Genomic DNA, 24056 nt, shown 5'->3' on the forward strand with positions numbered 1-24056 from the left:
AAAATTACTATTTAGGTCTTTAAATTTAAAAAAAAATTAAATTAATAAAGGTAAAATTTCACTTTGGCCCCCTAAAATTATAAAAATTCAATTTAATCATTTACAAATTATAAAGTTATAAACTATAAACAATTAAAATTTCATCCGACCCCTCTTAAAAAATTATTCTGGCTTCACCTCTGGCTACTGTTGAAGTAGTTATTAGATCAGGTATTTTGTCCTTGATTTTTTGTAAAAAAGCCAATGTGTATCAATCAATCAACTTTGTTGAATAAGTAATATATAATAATATTAAATTATAAGATTCATCAATTTGAATTATCATGTACAACAAGGCTCCGTTTGTTTGCCAGTAAAATGTTTTCCGGAAAATAATTTTTGGAAAATGATTTACTTTTCTGGTGTTTGGATAAATCTATATAAAATATTTTCTGTTGTTTGGCAGATTTCCTGAAAATATTTTCCGGAAAAACTATTTTTACATATATTAATAAATTTATATATATATTAATAAAACTATATTTTAAATTATTTTTACATATATTGCAATGATTTATTTATAAATAAATAAATCAAATTAAATATATAATAATACTCAATTATTAAGTTAGAATATTAACCGTCATAAATTAAAAACAACCAAAGTGTAATAAATTATTTGTAATTGTGTTATAAAAAATAAAAAAAAACAAGGATTGAATAATTATAAATTAGCTTCCAAACCACAATTAATACTAGAAATTAATAATATTATCCAAATGCATAATTAGTAGTACACCACATAATAACAATAATATTGTTCAAGTGCATAATTAATATTACACCACATTAAAAGTATCAATATCTTCAACCTTGAGAAAAATTTGAAAGAAAAATTTTGAAATCAAATTTTTCTATGCTTCTTACTTGAAAACATTTTTTTATCTTAAATTTCGTATCAGAGATAGCTCACCAATTTTCAGCTTTGAATGTAAAGCATAATGTTAAGATTTTAGGAATAACTGAGATTTGTAATGATGCTAGTAAACAATGGCAAATAGTAAGTTGTTATGATCATAAATATACAGTATTTTCCAATAGACGACCAAGCATAATAAGTGAATCAGGATGTGTTGGCCATGGACTCGACTAGGAGCTGGTAACCTTCTGGTACTACTATCTCTGTGGTAACACACGCTGCTAGTGCTAGAACATCGGAACCAAGGCCATGAGACATGGCTAGAAACAGTAGCAAATGGAAATCCGCAATACGCTTCACGAATGGAAGGCTCTTTGTCCTATCTAGATGATTCTTCAATGTCCTCATCGTCACGAGGTTGTTCTGGTTCTCAATAGGAAAGGTTGATGAAAGAGATCCCTGTATCAAAGCAACCACTTATTTGTGTTTTAGAGCAATTCTTAAGTAAAACACAGGTCCAACTCCAACCTGAGAAATAAAAACATAATAACAACCACTCTTGTATTTATTGTAAGAGTAGTAGCGAACATAGGTGGACTTCGTTAAGCCACATACGAGTCTGTTAGCAGAAAATAACAGTCGATGATGTTTTTCAGGAGCCTTATACTCTAATATTAGCGTTGCACATAGTTACACGTCTAACAAGGGTGATTACTGATTTCATTTGTTTCAAAAGTGATTGTCCGATATGGTGCAAGACGTCAATCTCAGAGTGACAACAATCAAGACTAGACAATCATGTCTACTTTCAAACTTAAATACTAATACGTCTAACAAGGGTGATTACTGATTTCATTTGTTTCAAAAGTGATTGTCCGATATGGTGCAAGACGTCAATCTCAGAGTGACAACAATCAAGACTAGACAATCATGTCTACTTTCAAACTTAAATACTAATATCAAACTTAAATACCATGAAGTGGTCATGGCAAGAAAAGATCGATTTGGAACAGAAATCAAGCAAGAATGGTAATTAAGAAGCTACAAAGTTTGATATAATTTTGGTTCTTGCTGTTTATTTGTCTGATACATCAGAATACGACAACCTACAAAGTTAAACCTTTGACGTAGAGCCCAGGGTGTTACCGAATTTGCTCACAATAGATAGATATGTAAGTCGAAATAGTGTGTTTTAATGAAGATAAGCATTACAAATCAAGGGATGATATATTAATCAGCCATTACCAATAACAATATGTAGTTTTCTGCAATAAATGAACAAAACTTAGACTAAATTTGTATGAAATTCAATGAAAAAGAAATTCAATGAAAAATATTATGTCCGAGAATAGCTTTTCATGGGTCTGAGAAGTGAAAAATGGTGTATAAAATTTGTTTCATTCATCCTTAATCTTTGAAGTACATCATCAACTAAACTGAAAATAGACAGTATAATTCACTCTAATTTCTAGAAACTCTTGTCACAATAGTATAGTTGTTTATAAGCAAATTGATTCAAATTTACAAGTGAGAGTCATGTCAAGATTGATTTACCATATAAGACGAGACCCAAAAATAAGGTGGCAGTGGACAAACCTCCAAAAAAGCCCTTACCGACCATTTCTGTAAGAAGTTCTGTTGCCTTTGAGGCATAATTGTTTCGAAGAAATCCCTGGATCATTACATTATAACAACATCTATTAGGCAAACAATCATACCTTTAGCAACATTAGGCTCAATACCTAGCTTTTTCATTGTGCCAAGGATATCTTTGGCTTTAGAAACCACTCTCTTCTTGTAAAGTGCATCGATCAATGTAGTATATGTGATGACATTGGGCTTAATGCCTTGCTTTCTCATTTCAAAGAAGAGATCATGAGCATCCTTTAGCAAGCACTTCTTACAAAGATAGTTAAGGAAAGTGCAATCTTCTACAAATTGGGTTCAAAACCTCTTTCTTCCATCATCCTTAGAAACTTAACAGCTCAATCAATATTCCTGGTATAAAACAACCCATTCAGTATTGTAGTGTAAATAATTAAATCAGGTTGATATCCTTTTTCAATCATTTCATCAAACAAACTCCCCGCTTGAAAAATCTTACTTCGTTTACAAAGTCCTTTAATCAAAGTGGAAGAAGTTACAACATCAGGTTTAACATCTAGCTTCAGCATTTTGACCAAAACAGAAAACCCAGAATCAATTCCACCAAGTTGACAAAAGCAATTAATCAAGATGTTGAAAGAATAATCGTTATGGGAAACTCCCAACAATTCCATTTGGCTACACAGAGAAACAACAGTGGCATAACGTCTCATTCTAACCAGGGCTACTAATAATTTAGTGAATTCAACAATGGAACGCTTTGGGAGCTGCTCAATCATCTCATTAAACAAAGTCAAAGCATCATCAACATTATCGAAGCGATGATAATTCTTTGGGTTTTGCCTAAAAGACATCGAATTCTCACTTAAAGTTTCCATGTGATTAGAAACGGTGTTAAAATAACGAGCAAAAGAATAGTGGAAACTAGAAAGGTTCCTTCCACCATTAACAATGGAATGAAGAAGTAATGAAGAATCAAGCTTACTCATATCCCGAAATTAAGCAAAATGGAAAAACAAAAGCTGAGCTTGAAATGAAACCTACAAATGGTGGCGACGGCGACACTACCAGACAATCGGTAAAAATGTGGACAAGTAAAGAACAAGAAGAAAAAAAATAACTTTAAAAAGAAGATGCCATCCCTTAAGTCACGACCTTGAGAAGAGGAATGAGATTTACCTTTGCCTGAGAAAGAGAGAAAGAGAGGAATGAGATTTGCAGAAAGAGAGAAAGAGAGAAAGAAGATGAAGAACAGAAGGAAGGGAAAAGGACTTTTACCCGTCTTTAGGAAAATGTCTTACGGAAAAAAATCTGTAAGACATTTTCCATAAAATGTGTTGATTTTACGTATCTCTTGGAAAATATTTTCCAAATGAAAAATCTTTTCAAGCTTCCAAACACCTTAAAACTTCCTGGTAAACAAATAGACCCTAAGTTAGAATCTACGTCATATTTTCAAAAACGTAAGAAAACAAAATATTTTGGTCCTTTCTTATGAGTTGATCCTGAAGAAAATTGATTAGAAAATTCTTGGTAAATCGCTGATTCATACTATCTACATATGGCACTAATAAAAACAATCGATTGAATATTAAATAGTGTATAACAAGACTATCAATTTTTATAAAAAAAAAATTCTGCATTAATTAATAAAACAATCTAAGAATAGTATAAGATGAAGGAAGAATAGAAAATTACTTTTTAGTGATTTTCTTGCGCCATACAAATGAAATTTCATTTGTATTTATAGGAGTCCTCATATATCTTTATAATGACATAACTATTCAACAGGTTTCTTTTTGAATAAACATGTCTCTTAAATAAACATAATTATTCAATCAAGTGTCATAACTTTTAGTATTTAAGAGACAACTTATGACATGAAAAGTGTCAACTCTTGATTTATATCCAAGTGATTTAACTATTTGTTACTTATAACTTTTTATTTGTAAATATTGGGACATTATATACATATTTGAAAATTTCCAAAAAAATGAAATTGATAAAAAAAAATATTAAGACTGTTTAAAATATGGGTCAAAACTCGGGTTTTAATACTCAAAACCTGAGCTCGACCTTGTCCAACTCGTTTTCATGTTTATAATAGATTTGTTTCATTTATTTTATATATTATGTAATCTATATGACAAAAAATAAATGTATTATACTATAATGTAAATATTAAAAACTATACTAATATGTTTACATTAGAAATTTTAATAATATATATAATTAATAAATATACAAAATAATTATATTTAAAAAAAGAATACAGGCTTGTGTAAATATAATAGGATTAACCATCTACAAATATAAATTATGTAATTTAACTAGCATAGACTATATATATATATTTTAAAATCAAATAAATTAATGGACAAATTCATCAATCTTGCATCAACTGGGAAATAGAAAGGTTAATTTCTCTTAACAATTTACCCAAATAAAAAAAATTTGAGAAAAACTCAAAAATTCCAATAAGATAATTGCCAAAAAAATGCCATGTAAAAACATATATGCTGATTCAGCTTTTCCGTTAAATAATTTTTTTTAATAACCGTTAAATAATTTTAACATAAGTACAAGTGACTTAATTTATCAATAATAAAAATTGAATGATACAGTTTGATTAAATTAAAAGTTTATGATTTATATAAAAATAGACGGTAGTTTTTTTATTTTAGTAAAAAAATATTTGTAAAATTTTAATTTTAATTTCAATATTAATATGTAGGATGATAATATATATATAACTAGTTTGTGCGATACACAAATTGATTGTATATATTATAATTTTTTAAAAAAATTTACCATTAAACTTTAAAAGTACATTTATATGTGCAAAATTATCACTATATTTTAGGTAAAATTAAAAATTGAATCTATATTTTACTTTAATTGATATTCATCATTGTGCTTATAATTTTATTTGATTGAATTTCATCTCTAAAATTTATTTATTTTTTATTGAAAATTTCTACTCAATTTTAATTTCAAATAACTTGAAAAGAAATTAATTACCTTTTTTTTGTATTTTATCTTAATATTTAACATAAGTAAAATAATATAATGTCAAAATTAATAAAAACGATTATTTTATAAAAAAATTACTCTCTTTCCATATATTTAGTTGAAAATGTTCGGTGGGTCTCCATAAGCTGCTAATCCAATTGTTTAAAGCCCAATATCCAATATTCTTGCCCAGCAATTTCAGAATGACCGTTTGATCCGTTTCTCTGAAAAGAACTTGTTGTATCCTCTCAGAGAAATCTATTGTTGGGATTCCATTAACAATAGATCTAAGGATGTCTCCTTCCAAAAATTCCAAATCATCTTCAGCCCCAGCGCTAGAATTTTCCGTCGCCATCTTATCAAAATTTCCAGTTTTGTTTCCCAGAAGTTTGTCCTTCCAAGATACAGTTGAGCTCGACATTGGTTCAACTAACATATCAGTGGCTGCCCTCGCCTATACTCTCTTTGAATCGGACTTTTTTAGTTTTACGATCCACATCTACTCGAGAATCTTCACCATCCTCGATTTCCAGATGAGACCCGTTATCGCCAGAGTTCAGAGAGATTTCCATTTTTTATGGGAGTTACCGTAATAAGAAAAAAAATCTTTTGGAAAAGCGATTTTAGATTTTAAATTTTATAATGAAATGAAATCTTAGAAAAATTAATGATTCTAATTAAAATCGAATTTAGTTTAATTAATGGGTTGATCAAATTAAAATTTTGATTATTTGAAGTTCAACAATGGAATTAACAAATCTATTAAAGCTAGAACATCCATTTCATATTATTAATACCAACTAATTGGGTTGAAGCTAACTACATTGTATTTAAAAGTAATATAATAAGATCAATTGAATTTTAATTCGACCGGCATAAATATTATTGTCATTATAAAAAGACGTGAATTCAAGTATCTTCTTATTTATAGGTTGGAGAGGAACTATAACTAATTCTAAGCATTGTGTCAATAAAAATATATGATCAAAATTTATAATAAAATTATTAAAAAATAATAATAATATAACAAGACTTTCTTTTTTTTTATCAACACACTAACTTAAAAAATAAATAAAATAAGAAGAAATAAAATATTCCAATTCTAAAGGTAATTGAAATGACAATTAGATCAATGAAGGGTTTTTTCTTTTTGAAATTAAAAAAAAAAAAGATACTTCAAAGTCTATGATAATCACTGGGGTTTAATTTGACTCAAAGTCTTTCTAAACTTTCAGTGAATGAAATGGGCACATCCTGCTGATCATGCACCAAATAACCATTCTCGCCATTTTCATTAAATACATACACCTTATCTCCACCGCAAACCACAAACCTTCCGTTTTTGTCCTCTGCAAATGCAAATCCGACACCAAACTAGAGGTCATTGCTCAAAAGCTTTATACAATAAAGCTTCTCCCAAGTTACTAATGGCGACTTCTCCTTCTCCATTATCCATATATTTAGTTCACAATCCGATACTTGTTGTGCCAAGCACAAACTTTCTCTTAAACTCCCCAACTGCATAGTTCTTCGCTGTCTATTTGAACAACAACTTGGGTGTGGGATTGATTGGAACTTCTCCATGTTCAAATCCAACATGATGATAACTTCAGTCTTTTCAAGATGGTAGATGTCATCGGTGAACCAATAAATGGCTCCATCCACATACACACAAGGTGACGAAACATCAAATTTATAAGGGATTTTACCAATATAATTCCAAAAGACCTTGGGGTTTGAACGTAAGGTGAAAATTTCACAATAATCATGGTGATGCAAAAGTGGTCCTATATTTGGATAAGGATTAAACACTTTAACAATCTTGAGTCTTTTCGTAACTAGATCACGACCAAACCCCAATTGTTGTTGTTGCTGTGGAAAATTAATAGCGACTTGGAATGGATTTGTAACGGGAGAAAATGAATCCACATCACTTTGATGCAAAATTCGGTGTTGTCTTGTGCTAGGGTTAAGAACAATGATTTTAAAACGTCCAAGAAAACAAAGGATGCCATCACAGGAATTCAACATGTGATAGCCATCATGTGGAACATCATCCATCCGTTGGTGACGATAAGGGATTCTAGTATCTGGTAATGAAATTCCATTGATGACCATGGAAGCTATAACTATGTGCTTTGTGGCTCTATCAATTTTAAAATAGGCAGTAAGAAATCGAGGATCCTTTTTCCTTTGGTTTGAAAGATATTGATCGGTGAAGTGAGGATGGGTGATGAGCCTAAACCATTGCTTGGAGACACACTTGAATCTCAATAAAGACTTGACGGTAAGTTTCCCCAATATTTCTACTATCAAAAAATAAGGAACTCCATGATTCATCTCTCTCCACCTTTTTCTACCACTAATGTTAATAATCCCTTCTAGGTTTTTTTTTTTTTTTGGTTATTAAATCGGCTTTCAATGTATATAAAACGAGGAGAGGAGAAGAAGACTAATTGCAGTTAAATTATTCGTACTAGAAAGGATAGACTTGTAGCTATCATAATATTCTTAAACCATTTAAACTTTCATATATGTATTTATATGTATAAATTATTAGCTAGCTAGCCGTAATGAAACTCAAATTTCAACGAAGAAACAAAATAAAAGAAAACCCAGGGAACCCCCCCCAGAAAAAAAAAAAAAAAACCATCGCGGCCGACTCCTCCCCGAGTGGCTATTACTTTGTTTGAGGAACTCCCTTGACTCGCCATTACTCTGTTGAAAAAATGCCACAGGCAACAGCTGTGTCTGTGTCTGTGGCTGTGATTATAATGCATCACTCTCAGGCATAATATGTATCTTATTTGCGTTGAAAGAAGGTTCTTCAATCATGGGTTTTCTTTTTGCGTGATTGCATCTATGTAATAACAAGTTTCCACATCAATACATAAATGCAATGATGTCATTTTTCATCAATAAATCATTATCAACTCATAAGCAAATTTTGACAAAAATACTAATGAATTTATGTTTAAAACTTATTTATTTACCCAATAATAAAATTAAACTACAATGATAATTAATTAATTTAATTTTCACTTTATATTTTATTATTTAAGTTATTCATCTAATTAAACAATAATTGAAAATGCGTTTACCATGAATAATACTACATGCAGTCTATTTCTCATTTGTCATTGTCCATTCATTCTCAATTCTTATTATGCTCCGTTCAGAGTTACAATTAACTATAGTGGAGGAACCAATCAGACATATATAATTAGGATTTAAATAATTTGTAATTAAGTTGACTCTTCATCTATTTAATTACAATATTATTTAGTTATAGAGTCAATCCACTAAAATTACCATGATTGATCTCCCTATTATATACCATTACGAAAGGTAAATATATAAAGATTTTATCCAATGACCTTGTCATATATGTGTTGCCCTTATCCCTTTAGGTTAAATTCGTTCACCTAATTTGACTGATTTCATCACATGGTCACCATTATATCTTCATTGATGAAAATAATCATTACTAAAATTAGTAATTATTACTATTGTGGTCACGTTAGATTTTTATAATCCATATAATCTTAGTGAAATGGCATCATTTACTCTTTTAATTGAGTTATGATTACACTATTGTGAGTGAAGTCATACCATGAATAAGTCATGTACCCAACATACAATTTTCGGCCTACTACCATGAGAGCGTCGATTTCCAATATATCAATGTACATGAGTTACACACACACATGGTTATTCACTTATTCTGGATTTAAGTAAGTCACACCATAAACGTCTCAAATACATAAATTCATAAATGGATATATAGGATAAATTCAATTTAGGTCAATCCAAATAATCACATATATGCCTCCATATTTGGAAGTCAATCTAACACCAATAGCTTAGACAAATTATTTCTCCAATTAGACTTATAAATGACATAATAGTTCTAACATGAATGATTTACTCAATTTGATTTCATGAAATCTTACCAATTTAGATCACCTATTATACTACTTGCATCATAATCTCATTATGTAATACAATTTATTATTTGCTAAACTTTAGGTAATAACTGAGCTAATATTTACGCTAAAAACACAAATCTTTAACAAATTTAAGATGTTTTCTTTTTTCAACCTTACTTCTTACCATAATTCACTAATATATTTGTCTTCAGCAAATTTGTGTATAAGAGGGCATTGCATTTTCAAGCTGGTTTACCTGTCAAGTTTTGGGGTGAGTGTGTTTTTGTCGCTACAAATCTTATTAATCATACCTCTCTGTCTTTGTTGTCAGGCAAAAGTCGTTTCCACTAAACTCAATTACTCTTATTTACGTGTTTTAATTAGATGTCTGTGTCATGTTTCTATTCTTCCTAGATCCACTAATAAATCCCATGAAGGAGCTGTTCTGTGTGTCTGTTTGGGATATCCTTATGGTTGAAAGGGGTACCTTGCAGTCAACCTATTCTGTATTAAGGGATGTTATATTTCATGAAATAATTTTTCCTTTCAACATCCAATTGTTTAAATCGCCACTAAAACGTTTTCCAAATCCAATCCTAACCAACCTCAAGGAGATTAATTTTCATGTCAACCTGATAGGCCTTTATCAGCCACCGCTGTTGTAGCTTTCTTTGGTATCAGTCTTACCCATGCTCTCACTATGTTACTTATGATGAATTGCTCAAGTATCACCAATCTTTGCTACTCCATATAAAACTCTATTTGGCAACCTGGTTCCCTATCAAAGGTCTTGGTACTCTTAAAATATTCCTTAGGTTTGGAGGCTTCTAAAAATTTCGCTGGCCTCTTAGGAGTGTAGCATACGATTTCTAATCTTTGTTTTTTTGATAAATATTTAGAACTATTCATAACCCTTCTCAAACCCTTAAATAAGAGAATAATGAATTTTAGCGTTCTCGAACCCACGTTCTCTTACACTAACAACAATACCGATTCCAACTAAACTAAAAAAAAAAAACTATCTTTCCTTTTTTCTAAATAATAATAATATCTTTAATTTTTAAAATAAATATATTCTTCTTTTTCATAATTTTGTTTCCACCCACGTTATGTGTCATGTGTCTGGTAATCAGCATATATGAAGCTTGAGAATAAATTAAGAAAAATTCTATAATCCATTTAGGGGCGTAGCCAGAAATTTTTTTAGGGGGTCGAAATTAAATTATAATTTTTAATAATCTATATATTTATAATTTTAAAAAGATTAAATCAAATTTGTATCCTTTTTAAGGGGGGCAAAGTATAATTTTATATTTAAATGTAGAATTGGCAGCCACTGAATCCATTTAAGATATTAAGTTGGTTAAAATTATCATAATTTTCTAGTCAATAAAATCATTTTAATACGTGAAAAGAATCATCTTATCATATACATAGAGTCTGATCCTCCTTAACACCTAACATTGAACTTTGTTTGTTTCATCCAAATGTAAATGTTATTTAAAAACATCCTACACATTGCTAAGCTGAATTGTAAAATATGACTTAAATTAGTGTTTCAACTATGGAACAAGTAAAGCATTTTTCTTTACTACTTTGCTTTCTTCTTTATCTTGGTTCAAAACTATTGCATCTGTCAGCTTCATTTATGTTTTATTTTGCCTATACTTTAATAAAAGAATAATAGAGAAGTGTAGAGTAAATTAAAAATTTCCTTCAAATTTGGTGGCTCATATTTCAGTTTAGAAAATTGAAATTGAATAAATTAGATTACAAATTAATCAGGGTAAAGGGTTAAATCAATTTACCTACAAACTACTCGGAATTGTTATTTTTAAAATTTGTATATCTTTTTTTAATTAAATTAGATAGATTTATCAAATCGAACACTTATTCAATTATGAAAACCTTAGTTACAAAAATGAAAAGATTTAATCAATTCTAAAATAAAATTATTTTTATTCAAAATTATATAAATATTAATATAAAAATATTTTTAAACTGCTATGAAATTTTGAATAAATTAGTTAAATCCAATCTAAATTTAAATGTATTAATAAAAAATTTAAATTTAAATAAAAGGAAAATAATTTTCTTGAAGCGAGGACGAATATTCAAGTTTTAAGCACATTTAAAGAAAAATTATAGGTAAAAACCAACCTTCTATTAAAAAAAAAAAACTTTATTCCACCCAAGCCATGAGCAATTTTATAATTTAAGACCATAAGAATTTCCTTTTCCTAGAGTGCAAGGCACTCACTCGCATGGTTGAGTAAAAGTGGGTTCTTATATCTTTACCATACTTTCACTCAAGCAGTAATATTCATCAACAATTTACCTCCCTTGGAAGAAGTATATTTAAAATGATAGTCAAAACCAAATTACTATTAATTCTTTCATCATGTTGTTTCAATTAAATAATTTTTTTTTAAAAAAAAGCAATCAAATAAGATTAATTCAAAATTTTTGGTTTAATTTAAACACATACATAATGTAACATTCTATACCCGACTCGATTGTTGAGTTAAATCTGTAGATGTCACATTTATTGTCGGAACAATTACGATCAATCATATATAATTATCAGTATTTTATAATCAAATATACATAAAATGTCCTTTATATACAATAAATAATCATTTCTGATTCAAACACGAGCTTAAAAAAATTTAAAATCATCTCGAAATTAAATAATGACCAAATCGTAAAATTTTCAAAATATTAACTACCAATAACCTTGAATAAATCCTAATCACCTTCCTCATCATTTTAAATCCAAAATTCATTACGTATTAAATGTCTACATATGGCACGAAATACAAAATGGGTGACTAAACTGTTACCCTTCAACCAGACTGCCTTGGAAGTTGTCTCATCTAATTTTCATGAATGTAATTAATAATTCTTTTTTCTAAGTAATTAATGTTTTAGTTCATATATTTACAATGAAAAAGGATCATACGTATCTCCCCAATAAGAGAATAATTCATGTTAATCATCTTACAACTGACCTACAAAAAAGTCTTGAAGTAATAGGGAATATACTAAACTTGCTAACTTAGCCTTTAAAAGGACGATTTATTAGTATATTTTTTTCCTCTATGATCGGATTGTTATCTGTTTAGCGATAGGAAGCTGCAATGTAGATTCCTCGAACGTGTTTACTTCATTCATCTCGTATCTCTTTTAAAACCTATGCCCTTGAAAGTAAAAACAGAAATCTCCCCTGTTTGCTCATTTAGTTTGTTGATCAATGTCTTTGAGGTTGCGAAAGCCGAGCGAACCCACCATGCATCGCCAGGTGGAGCCTTCGAAAAGCTCTGTACGAAGGTGGCGAGTGGCGGTTACAGCCATAAGCGTCACTAGGTTTCTTGTGGGGTTGACTAAGAAAGTTGTTGAAAAGAATGCGGAGCTCTTGCGGTCTCTCTCTTTCGTTACCATCGACGTTGAAGGAAGTGGCGATGAACGTGTTCCGATTCTCGACGTCGATCCTCAAGGACTTGCTAAGATGGTGAAAGACAAGAGCTTCCAAAGCTTGAACGATCAGTATGGTGGAGTTAAACAGGTTGCTACTCTCCTTCAAACTGATTTCAAAAAAGGAATCCCAGGTAATTAATCATTTATTTTTCAAAAATTATATATATGCATAGGATTTACATAGGTTGACATTCTGTAATATTGTTTGTTGGTAACTTTTGGTAACCACAGGTGATGATAATGACCTTGCTCTTCGAACCAAGGTTTTTGGTGCAAATAAGTACCAGAAACAGCCTGCAAAAAGTTTCTTTAGCTTTGTTCTGGAAGCATTTAAAGACACCATCATCATCATTTTATTGGTCTGCGCTGTCCTCTCTTTGGGCTTCGGAATCAAACAGCATGGCCTGAAAGAAGGGTGGTACGATGGTGGGAGCATCATTGTAGCCGTTGTGCTTGTCGTCGTCGTCTCCGCTGTGAGTAATTACAGGCAAAGTAAACAATTCGAGGAGCTTTCTCATGAAACCAATGACATACGCGTGCAAGTGGTACGAAACGGAAGATACCAACCTGTGTCGATCTTTGAGCTGGTGGTCGGCGATATTGTGTCTTTGAAGACCGGTGATCAGATTCCAGCCGATGGTTTGTTCGTCGAGGGCCATTCGTTGAAGGTCGATGAGTCTAGCATGACTGGAGAGAGTGACCATGTTGAAGTTAATGAAAAGAAGAACCCATTTTTGCTATCTGGTACGAAGGTCACTGATGGCCATGGGTACATGCTAGTCACTGCTGTTGGGATGAACACTGCATGGGGTGAGATGATGAGTTCCATAAGGCGTGATTTGAACGAGGAGACCCCTTTACAAGCCCGACTCAGCAAGCTGACTTCTTACATTGGGAACATTGGATTATCTGTAGCAGTTCTTGTTCTGTTGGTTCTGCTTATCCGTTACTTTACGGGTCACACAAAAGCTGAGAACGGTAGAAGTGCATTCAATGGGAGCAAGACCAAGTTCGATGATGTAATGAACTCGGTTGTTGGTATTATTGCAGCAGCTGTCACCATTGTAGTTGTGGCCATTCCAGAGGGTTTGCCTTTAGCTGTTACTCTAACTCTGGCTTATTCAATGAAGAGGATGATGAGGGAACATGCCATGGTAAGGAAGCTCTCTGCTTGTGAAACCATGGGCTCAGCCACCATAATCTGCACTGATAAAACTGGAACTCTTACATTAAACGAGATGAAGGTTACTGAGTTTTGGCTTGGAAAGGAACCTATTGATAATTCTATGAGCTCTGAAATAGCACCTAATGTCCTCCAGTTACTAAGTGAAGGGGTTGGTTTAAACACGACAGGTACTGTTTATAAACCTAAGCCCACATCAGTTCCTGAGATTTATGGTAGTCCAACTGAGAAAGCAATACTCTCTTGGGCTCTGAATGATATGGGGTTGAACATTGATGAATCAAAACAAAGTTGTGAAATCATCCATGTTGAGGCCTTCAATTCAGAGAAAAAGAGGAGTGGAGTTTTGATAAGGAGAAGCAATAACAAAAGAGTGCTAGCTACTCATTGGAAAGGAGCTGCTGAAATGCTACTAGCCATGTGTTCATGTTATTATGACAAAAAAGGGGTATCAAAGTTCATGAATGAAGATGAAAGAGAACACATTGGAATGGTTATTGAGAGTATGGCAGCTAAAAGCCTGAGATGTATTGCCTTTGCAACTTCGGATGTAACAGTGACAGATGGAAATGAAGAGAATCATACAAAGCTTGAAGAAAGAGGACTGACTTGGTTGGGTCTTGTTGGCCTCAAGGATCCATGTCGGCCAGGTGTCAAACAAGCAGTAGAATCTTGCCAGAATGCTGGAGTAAGCATCAAAATGATCACTGGGGACAGCATGCATACGGCAAGGGCCATAGCTTTTGAATGTGGAATCCTCAATTCCGAAAGCAGTTTACACAATGAAGCTGTGGTTGAAGGTGTGCAATTTAGAAATTACTCAGAGGAAGAAAGAATGCAAAAGATCGAAACTATTCGAGTATTGGCAAGATCTTCGCCTTTCGACAAACTTCTAATGGTACAGTGCTTGAAGCAGAAGGGTCATGTAGTAGCAGTCACTGGAGATGGTACAAATGATGCTCCTGCTTTAAAAGAAGCTGATATTGGACTTTCCATGGGCATTCAAGGAACTGAAGTTGCAAAAGAGAGCTCAGATATCGTCATTTTGGACGATAACTTCACCTCTGTAGCAACAGTTTTAAGATGGGGTCGATGCGTGTACAACAACATCCAAAAGTTTATTCAGTTTCAGCTGACAGTGAATGTTGCAGCCTTGGTCATCAATTTCATTGCTGCTGTATCTTCTGGAGATGTGCCATTAACTGCAGTCCAACTATTGTGGGTGAACCTTATAATGGACACTTTGGGTGCACTGGCCTTGGCTACCGAGCAACCCACTAATGATCTCATGGACAAGCGACCTGTGGGTAGAACCGAGCCACTTATAACAAAAGTTATGTGGAGGAACCTCATTGCTCAAGCACTCTATCAGGTAACTATCCTACTGATTTTACAATTTAAAGGAAAATCCATTTTTGGTGTGTCGGAGGAGGTCAAGGATACCCTGATATTCAATACATTTGTTCTCTGTCAAATCTTTAATGAGTTCAATGCAAGAAATATGGATAAGAAGAACATATTCAAGGGGATACATAAGAACAGGTTGTTTTTGGCCATCATCGGAATCACATTGGTCTTACAAGCAATAATGGTGGAGTTTCTTCAGAGGTTTGCCAATACTGAGAGGCTAAGCTGGGAGCAATGGGGGGCTTGCATTGGCATTGCTGCTCTGACTTGGCCCATTGGTTGGATTGTTAAGTGTATTCCTGTTGACAAGAAGGTTCAAACACGAAGTTCTGCTGCTTCATGAAGTTCATAGCTAAGATGTTTTTTTGTTTTTTTTTTCTTTTTGTTAAATTGACAAATTAGCCATGGATTATTTCATTCTAGAAAAATTTGTAATTTTAGAAAACACTCCTGTGAACTCATAACGTAGTTTGTGCTTGTTAGTAACATAAAGATTTGTTCAAACTATAAAATTTTAATGTTATTAGTCGGTTTGGGTTGAAGAAATTGGCAATTAAAACAGCACCGTAATCAAGATTTGGCTGCAAATATGCTGATGCTGATGCTAACAAAGCCAAACCTCGACTATAAAAATAGAAGAAGAGTAAATTTGAAGCATATGAAAAAGATAAAAAGCAGATTCCAGGACAACCTGTCGAAATGGATGTAAAGTGTTTATGCGTTGAGTGTTTGGATGATATCGGAATCCTACACTTCAGACCCCCACTATGGAAGACAACAAAAGAAAGGAAACTGGGGAATTTATAGGTGAGTATCTTTACTTTACTCAACTTACAAAGTTACTCCTATGTAGTTTAATTTTAGTTAATTTAATCACTGTATTTTAGGTGTTTGTAAATATCAGTTAAATTGTTATTATTTAATTTATGTGAAATCTTTTACAATTTAAAATAATTTTTATAATTTATAGAGAAATCCATCATTATATATGCCTGCAAAATATAATTTTTATAAATTTTCTTTTGTGATTTTGTATTTTGATTTGTTAAAGTTATAACTTTTTTAATAACTTTTTATACTTTTTTTATAATTTTAGTACAATTTCTTTTTTTTTTTACATTTTAATAATTTTATAATATTTTGAATCACATCTAGAATAAACCTGAATAAATATATCTTTAGATGAAATGAATTTGGACAATCATTTATTCAGATCCAATCTAAATGTGCATTTTTAATAATTTTTAAATTTTTAAAAATTTAAATATATATTGACATGCTACATGCCATCATCTGATAGGTTTATTTTACAATGTCAATTATTTTAACGATTAATGTAGTCAAAGAGGAAAATCATTAATAAAGAGACTTAATTAATTTTTTAAATTACTAACCAGAGCTCAATTGGTACGAATTAAATTGAGGCAAAAATGATTTTTTTCCTTAAAAGCCTTCAAACCTACAAGTTAAACTAAAACTAATAAAACTAACAGGGTCTTAGCATAGTTGGCTTAAGTATCTAAGTTCGAGACTCACCATTTACAATTAATCGTGTGGGTCTCTGAGCCTACTATGTGTTGTAGTCATGTGTAATTTTAGTCGAATTAGCCAATTCGTAAGGATTGTTTCAGTTTGTAGCTTATTTTGTATTGTAATTGTTTGATACTTTATTTTAGTTCTTAGTTCATTTATGTTATAATAGTTGATTTTATATTTAGAGGTTACTTGAATATGTATTTATACTTGTTGAGTATTCCAGAGTGTGTCCCTTTAGATGATTGAGCTGTATAGTTATATGATATGATTATTATTCATGGATGTTATGTAATAGGTAGGAAATCATACCCTATTCTAGAGTTAACTCGTATTCGCAAGATGTGAGTTCGCCTATATAGTTGTGTGAACCCACATCTGACGATCCCATGAGAGTATGCAAACACCTCACGTGCGAACCCAAAATGTAAGCCACATAAAGTGCGGATCAGAACACGATTGGGTCTAGAATCAAGTCTTAACTCGGACCCAATAGAAGTATCATAACAATACTTATGCTTTGATTGTACTATATTTGAAAACTTCAAAAAAAAAATTATATTTTTACATACACAATCTATAATCATATATTAAATTATTTTTCTCTAATTTTCATCACTATAAATTTTTTTTTGAAAGACATTACTATAACAACGTATTTAAATAATTGTAAGTTAGAGATGGCAGAATAAAAATTTTGTTGAGTAAGATTTGAATACATAAATATATCAATATATTTAACACAAATGTTTAGAAAAAAAAATCTTTAAGAGGTAAAAATTAAGATAAACTTATAACAATAAAATTTATAAAACTTTAAACATAAAAAATACATTTTCTTTAATTTTTGGTCTCCTTTTTCATTCATCCACAATCTCAAATGCAAAAAGAAAAGCAAAAGAAGTATCTTCTTTTTATAGTTGTTATAGATTCTCGATATATGGCAGGAATAATTTTGGTTGTGTTTTCTCATTTCTGCGCACCTACTGCCTTTAGGAAACTACCTGGAAATTTTAATATAATGGAGGAAGGAGGATAATTCAACCCGAGAGGTGTAAATGGGTTGGATTGAGTTTAAATATAATATTAATATATTTTATATTTATTTTAAATATCGCCTAGTTCAAGATATGAATCTAAAATTTTATTCAAATTTATCTATATTTGTACAAACTAACTCAAATTCATTTTAAGCCTGCTCATGTTAGTTTAAAATTTTATTTTAAAAAATATTTGAATTTAATTTAATACTTTTTAAATTTATTAAATTTTTTATATAATCATCTTAACATTATTTTAATGTTTACATTAGAGTAGTATTATATATTTAGTATATGTTTATTTTTTAATGTATTATCAATTACATGATATAAAATATTATAAACTTTAAAATGAGCTGGACTTGGGCCTTGAATGTTAAGACTGAGCCCAATCCATATTTTAAACAGATCTATTTTTTTTTGTCCAAGTCTATTTTTCAAGCCTAATATTTTTTCCTAAACCCTTCTAAATTTCGGACAAACCTTCGAGCCTAGATGAATAGCTCGACCCATGGATAGATTTAATTCGAGGTATATGGATTCTTTTTTACAATACATGCATTATTGATATTATGGGTAGGAGCATAATAATTCAAAATATATGATTCTTTTTTTATAAAGGTTTAATATAAAATTGGTACCCAAACTTGTGCACTTCTCCTAGATTGATACATATGATTTTTTTGTCTCAGATTGGTACCTAAACTTTTTTTCCGTCCACTAGTTTGGTACCTGAGACTAACAACGTCAATTTTTTGTTGACGTGGTAGCACTGACCAATTGCACACTACCACGTGGAATCCTATTTGGCCCTCTTCTTTATTATTTCTTTTTTAATTTCCCTCCTTTTCACTTTTTTCCTTTTCTTATTTTTCTTTTTCTTTTTTTTTGTAGGTGTACCTCTTCATCTCCCATTTCTGAGCTTCATGGCCGCCACACCATTTTCTTTCACTTTCCTCCTATCCAAACACCCACCACTTCATTCCCAGTAACAACGAATACGGCTTCTTGACCAGTTCCAAACCCAAGTAAAGTACAATAAGATCTAAATACAAAAGACACTATTAATTTCGATTCAAAACCAAGTAGCATAAAGTAAACAAAAATAAATACAAGCCTTTCATTAGTCTGGTTTTAGACCTTAAAATCAACCAAATTAAAGTCGATAAAGAGAAAATTTAAAAGGATTGAAGAGGAAAAAAATTGGGGAGGGGAAAAAGTACTTGAGGAGAAGAAAGGGAGGAGAGTAGGGTTTGGAAGTTGAAAGAAGTGGGGTTCTTCATAGGCTTTTTTGTCCTGTTGCTTCTCATTGAAGTAATTTCTTTGAATGTTAATGAACCCAAAATCAACACAGAGGAAGATAAAGATTGGCGCTTCTACAGTGGTTATGACTTAAAAACAAGCTATGACTTATCGATTAAATCAATTAAAGCGAGAATTAATTTATCTTATTGTTCAAATTTGTTTTTTCTTTTCTTCTTCACCAACACCCTCCATTTTCATGTGTTTCCAAAACTCTGATTGGAAACCCTAACTCACAAATTCCAGTGCCATTTTCAGGTCAGAAGAAGAAGAATTAAGAAGAAACAAAATTGAGGATTAAGATTTGGGAGTTTAGGTTGGAAAATGAAAATTGATTTTTGATTGGAAATTGCAGAAGAAGAAGTAACTGCAGAAGAGAAAATTAATTTTTTTTTCATTTTTTTAGATTATGAACTCTTCTTCCATTTCAAAACCATTAAATTCGAAAGGATTCCAGACGTTGGCTTTCGTTGGTCAGAGAACTCATTGGAAGAGGCTGAACGATGGCCTGGTAGAGGTGTAGAAGACTAGTTGAATTGCATAAATTTAAAAGAGGGAAAATTAAAAATAAAAAGAGGGCCAAAAAGGATGCCACGTGGTAGCACGTGATTGGTCAGCATTGCCATGTCAACAAAAAATAATAGCGTTAGTCTCTAGTACCAAACTAGTGGATGGAAAAAAAGTTCGGGTACTAATTTGAGAAAAAAAACCCATAGGTACCAATTTGGAAAAAGTGGACAAGTTTGGATACTGATTTTATATTTAACCTCATTTATAATTCACACATTATTAGTAAAACTAAATTATTGTCATACATGTTATAAATAAATAATCCTTGCGACTCAAACTCACGAATCTCGTATGAACACTCAAAAGTAGATAAAAATAAATAAAGTTTTATGTTTGCATGAATATTTGTCAAAAGTGTTGGTGGGGATAAACTAAGAATGGGAAAACTTGAAGTCCGAGTCAGAACTCACAAATCAAATGAAATGTGAATTACTTCTTTCTGTTATCAAATACGAAATTTCATTCTAGCATTCTTGTCCCTTTGATTTGCATCCAAATCTCTGGACTAACATACATGGATTTTACAAATATAAGTATAGATACAATTTATACCACAAATTATAATTAATACATATTTGTTGAGTAATTTAATCTCGTGTCTCATTAATGGGAACATTTGAGTGTTTATACATACTATCACTATTTATGGCATGACCCCACTGTTCATGACTTGACCATACTATTTCTAGGACTGACATTCTGAGCGAAACTTGGGCAAGCTAGACACGTGCACTAGTTTAGGTCACCTACTAGACCTCACGACCCTTCCACATGCGAACTTAGTGGGAAAATGTGAACTGAGACCACGAACTCTTCATGGCTCGTGCGAGCTAATACTGCAAGCTCCCTTTACTGTCCTCTCACTGTACGCCTCACATGAACCCATTCTGTGAGACTTGTCCAGGTTGTGGGCTGGCGACCTAGATCTTATTTGCATTTCAGGTTGGTAATTACTGATTTATAGCAATCTAGTCCTCCTTAGTGGGCCTAAGGTGTGTTATCAAGTGGCACTCCTTAGGGCTATCATTTCGCATTTATTATAGCTTGTAGAATACGCAACAGTTACTGGAATCTATTATATACTTTGCCACCTGTACGGGTGGATCGTACTTATATGTATCTGACCATTGGAATCTCTTAGTTAGTCAATCTATCAAAACATGTGGGAAAAGTCTTTTATTAAAAATAGGGCTTTATGGAACCCTAAAATTCACATTTAACACTTTTGAAACCAGAACCAGTTGAAGATTTTTCTCAAGGTGAATTTTTTTTCCTTTCATTTCTTTATTAAAAATATGTCAAGAATGAGAGGTGTTGGTGGTCGATTACCTTCCCGTCGCCCACCACAAGAGCATGTTTTGAGGATCACTTAGGCTTAGTGATGCTAGTGATGATAGATTCCTGCTGCCCCTTCATGCCTTGGAAGCTGGATTTCATCTACCCCTACATTTATTCTTTTGCAATCTCCTCCAACATTACTAGATCACTCCTGGTCAACTTTGCAGGTTTTCCTAGTGGATTGTGGTGGCATATTTTATTATTACTGCAACCACCACGAAGTACCGAAACTCATAATTTTTCAGAGTCTGTATTTTTTACAATTCCAGAATCAAGGAAATTCAGTGGGTTTTTATGATTGCTCTCCCTGTGAAAAAGGTGGAACAATAATTGCAAACCGGTGCACCAACCTTCGGCTAAATTGAAGGAAATATATTAGGGTGAAGAGTAGGCTCAGAGATGGGCTTGACTTTCTTACAGAATAGTCTATACCGAAAGGAGAAATATGCTCATTCCAGCGAACTATCAGGATGGATGTTGGTGAAGACTAGTTGAAGAGGTTGCGTGTTGGTAGTTCTCTAGTTATTGAAGACCTTATAACCGTGAGGAATGTGTTTCTATACTACCTGGAGGGCGATAACCCCAACAGATATATGTAGGGTGATAGTAGGGAAGTTATTGATGCGCTAGGTGTGGTCTATGAGAGGTGGTCATAGCCATACGTGCTCTTTGGTGACGACGATGGTCTAGGCCTAATTCTGACGGGTTTAAGACCAGAACCTAGGAATTTCTTTTATAGCTACTATAGGGTAAGGCCCCACCCCTAGGTAGTGGTAGCTTTATCGCGGACTGAGAGTGAAGCTAACATTAATTTGATAATTTCTTCTGCTAATACCGAGGTCGTTGGTGATACAAGCATAGCTCGCGATTCAGAAAGTGATTTTGAGGAGACTACTAGCACTTTGCAAGAAATTAACGAAGCTATAGAGGCTGTCGAGGCTATGAATATGTGAGCTAGTATGAGGGCTCAGCCCCAAAAGCACAAGACTGACGCAAGGGTTGTTAATGTGGTAATTAGCAATAAAGAAGAGACAAGTAGTGGTCGACTGAAGTCTCATCGCAAGAGAAGGGCAGATCGTGTAGGGACTTCTGCCCTGATGGCCATTAACCCTACTTTTCCCACAACGAGCTCACAAATGATGGCTTGTAGGGGCGCTCCCATCATTGCTCGTAGTAATTCTCTTCCTCCATATATCTCTCATTCTCCACCTCCCGTTAAGGAGCTACCTGCTAGAGATAGTAGCGAACTAGCTTAAAGGTATCGGAATTTAAGCACTAGGGAGGTGTAGGGTATGGTCAAGAAGTGGAAACCTTTAGTGCCAAAGTGTGTTAAATGGAAAATATATACTGGTGACTCGTTTGGGAGCTCGCAGAAATCTACGTTTTTAACACTTAGCTCTACTCTGCAAACCTTCCTCAGTTATGGTTCTATAACTAGTTTAGATCTTAAAAGAAAACATTATTGAGGCTGCGGCTACTCAGAAGAAACTTGAAAAAAATATTAAGAGCACCCGCAAGCAGTGGCAGAAGATGAAAAATGAAAATGAAGTGCTCTATAAACAGAACGAGAACCTCACTAAGAAGCTAAGAGCTGAACAAGTAAAGAATAATGGACTATATGGTGAGGTCGCAACTTTGGATGCTGAGCTGAAGAAGGTTGTTGAAGAGTACAAGGCAATTGTGAATTGAATCACTACAGACCATGAGGTTGCAATGGCGAGCTTAAAACGAAAATAAGAGGAAGCTTTTTAAGGTTTTAAGAAGAACACTCTTGAAATGTTGGGTAACGTTACCATTAAGCTCAAATCCAATGTCCTTTTACATGCTCAAGTTGCTGCTAAACCTTTTGATGCTCGCAAGATTGACTTTGACGCACTTTTTGAGGTAGAAATGGACTAGCTTGGTTTTGATGTTCTCTTCCCTTTGGGAACTGCCTGGTATGAGTTCGTATCCAAGTGGAAAAACTCATATGATTTTTACTTTAAGGAAGGTCCTTTTGAGTCAATCTTTGTGCCTGCTGGTGATGATGTCATTGTTGACCCTACTGTTACTGAGAGCATTGAAGTTGTTAAGAGAAAGGGGAGGGAGAATAAGGCCTGAAGTTTAGTTAGCTTTGATTTTGTAACTTTATAATTCCCTTCTTTATGAATGCAAAAACTGAATGTTCAAGTTTATTTGTTAATGTCATGATACTTTATTTCTTCGTGAACTCAAGTGAATTTTTAACTTAAGTAAATTCCCAAAGTTAAGTAAACCTTCCAACCTAAGCAAAGTCTTAAACTTAAGCAAAAATCGAATTTAACAAAGCTTCGAAGACTTAGGCAAATTTTGAGTCAACTTCTTAACTCACGAGCTTTAACTGCTTTTAGAGGCTGTAGTGTTAAAATTGCGAGCTCAAGCTAACTATTTAGAGGATGCAGTGTCTAACCTGTGAGCCTTAATATGACGGTTGGGAGCTTTACCTTGCACTAAATGTTTGGAGGCTCTGGTGTTTAACCTGCGAGTATTAAAATGACAACTGGGAGTTTTAGCTCATGCTAACTTTTTAAAGGCTGTGGTGTTTAACCTGCGAGCTTTAAGATGACAGCTTGGAGCTTTAGCTCGCGCTAACTGTTTAGAGGTTGCGGTGTTTAACCTGCGAGCCTTAGTTTGATAGTTGGGAGCTTTAAACTCTTACTAACTATTTAAAGCTTATGGTTTGATCTTGCAAACCTTAGTATGACAGTTGAAAGCTTTAAACTATTGCTAACTATTTGGAGGCT

The 24056-nt window shown here is 32.6% G+C and overlaps 4 protein-coding genes across 5 annotated transcripts; 1 reads left to right on the forward strand and 3 right to left on the reverse strand.

Annotated features, from left to right (window-relative positions):
- Window positions 1-877: 877 nt before the first annotated feature.
- LOC107889528 (NPL4-like protein 1) lies at window positions 878-3498 on the reverse strand. Of its 2 annotated transcripts, none has more exons than XM_016813987.2 (2): window positions 2495-3498; window positions 878-1357 (listed from the first exon to the last, which is right to left on the reverse strand). In XM_016813987.2, exons 1-2 carry the CDS (start codon window positions 2549-2551, stop codon window positions 1103-1105), a joined length of 312 nt encoding a protein of 103 aa, XP_016669476.1. In that variant the 5' UTR covers window positions 2552-3498; the 3' UTR covers window positions 878-1102. The 2 variants fall into 2 exon arrangements, with proteins under 2 accessions (XP_016669476.1, XP_016669466.1); XM_016813977.2 differs by having other exon boundaries at window positions 880-1357; window positions 2453-3498.
- LOC107956137 (pentatricopeptide repeat-containing protein At1g62680, mitochondrial-like) lies at window positions 2579-3492 on the reverse strand. The gene is made up of 2 exons (XM_016891874.1): window positions 3003-3492; window positions 2579-2829 (listed from the first exon to the last, which is right to left on the reverse strand). Exons 1-2 carry the CDS (start codon window positions 3490-3492, stop codon window positions 2579-2581), a joined length of 741 nt encoding a protein of 246 aa, XP_016747363.1.
- Window positions 3499-6601: 3103 nt separating the features above from the next.
- On the reverse strand, window positions 6602-7873 carry LOC107956130 (F-box/LRR-repeat/kelch-repeat protein At1g09650). The gene has a single exon (XM_016891868.2). The coding sequence runs from the start codon at window positions 7853-7855 to the stop codon at window positions 6890-6892; it is 966 nt and encodes a 321-aa protein (XP_016747357.2). The 5' UTR covers window positions 7856-7873; the 3' UTR covers window positions 6602-6889.
- A 4449-nt stretch (window positions 7874-12322) lies between these two features.
- LOC107889520 (putative calcium-transporting ATPase 13, plasma membrane-type) lies at window positions 12323-16034 on the forward strand. Its single transcript, XM_016813966.2, has 2 exons — window positions 12323-13052; window positions 13153-16034. Exons 1-2 carry the CDS (start codon window positions 12698-12700, stop codon window positions 15852-15854), a joined length of 3057 nt encoding a protein of 1018 aa, XP_016669455.1. The 5' UTR covers window positions 12323-12697; the 3' UTR covers window positions 15855-16034.
- Window positions 16035-24056: the final 8022 nt, after the last annotated feature.

Source organism: Gossypium hirsutum, chromosome A11 (genome assembly GCF_007990345.1).
Source record: "Gossypium hirsutum isolate 1008001.06 chromosome A11, Gossypium_hirsutum_v2.1, whole genome shotgun sequence".
In the NCBI taxonomy this organism is placed as follows: Eukaryota; Viridiplantae; Streptophyta; class Magnoliopsida; order Malvales; family Malvaceae; genus Gossypium; species Gossypium hirsutum.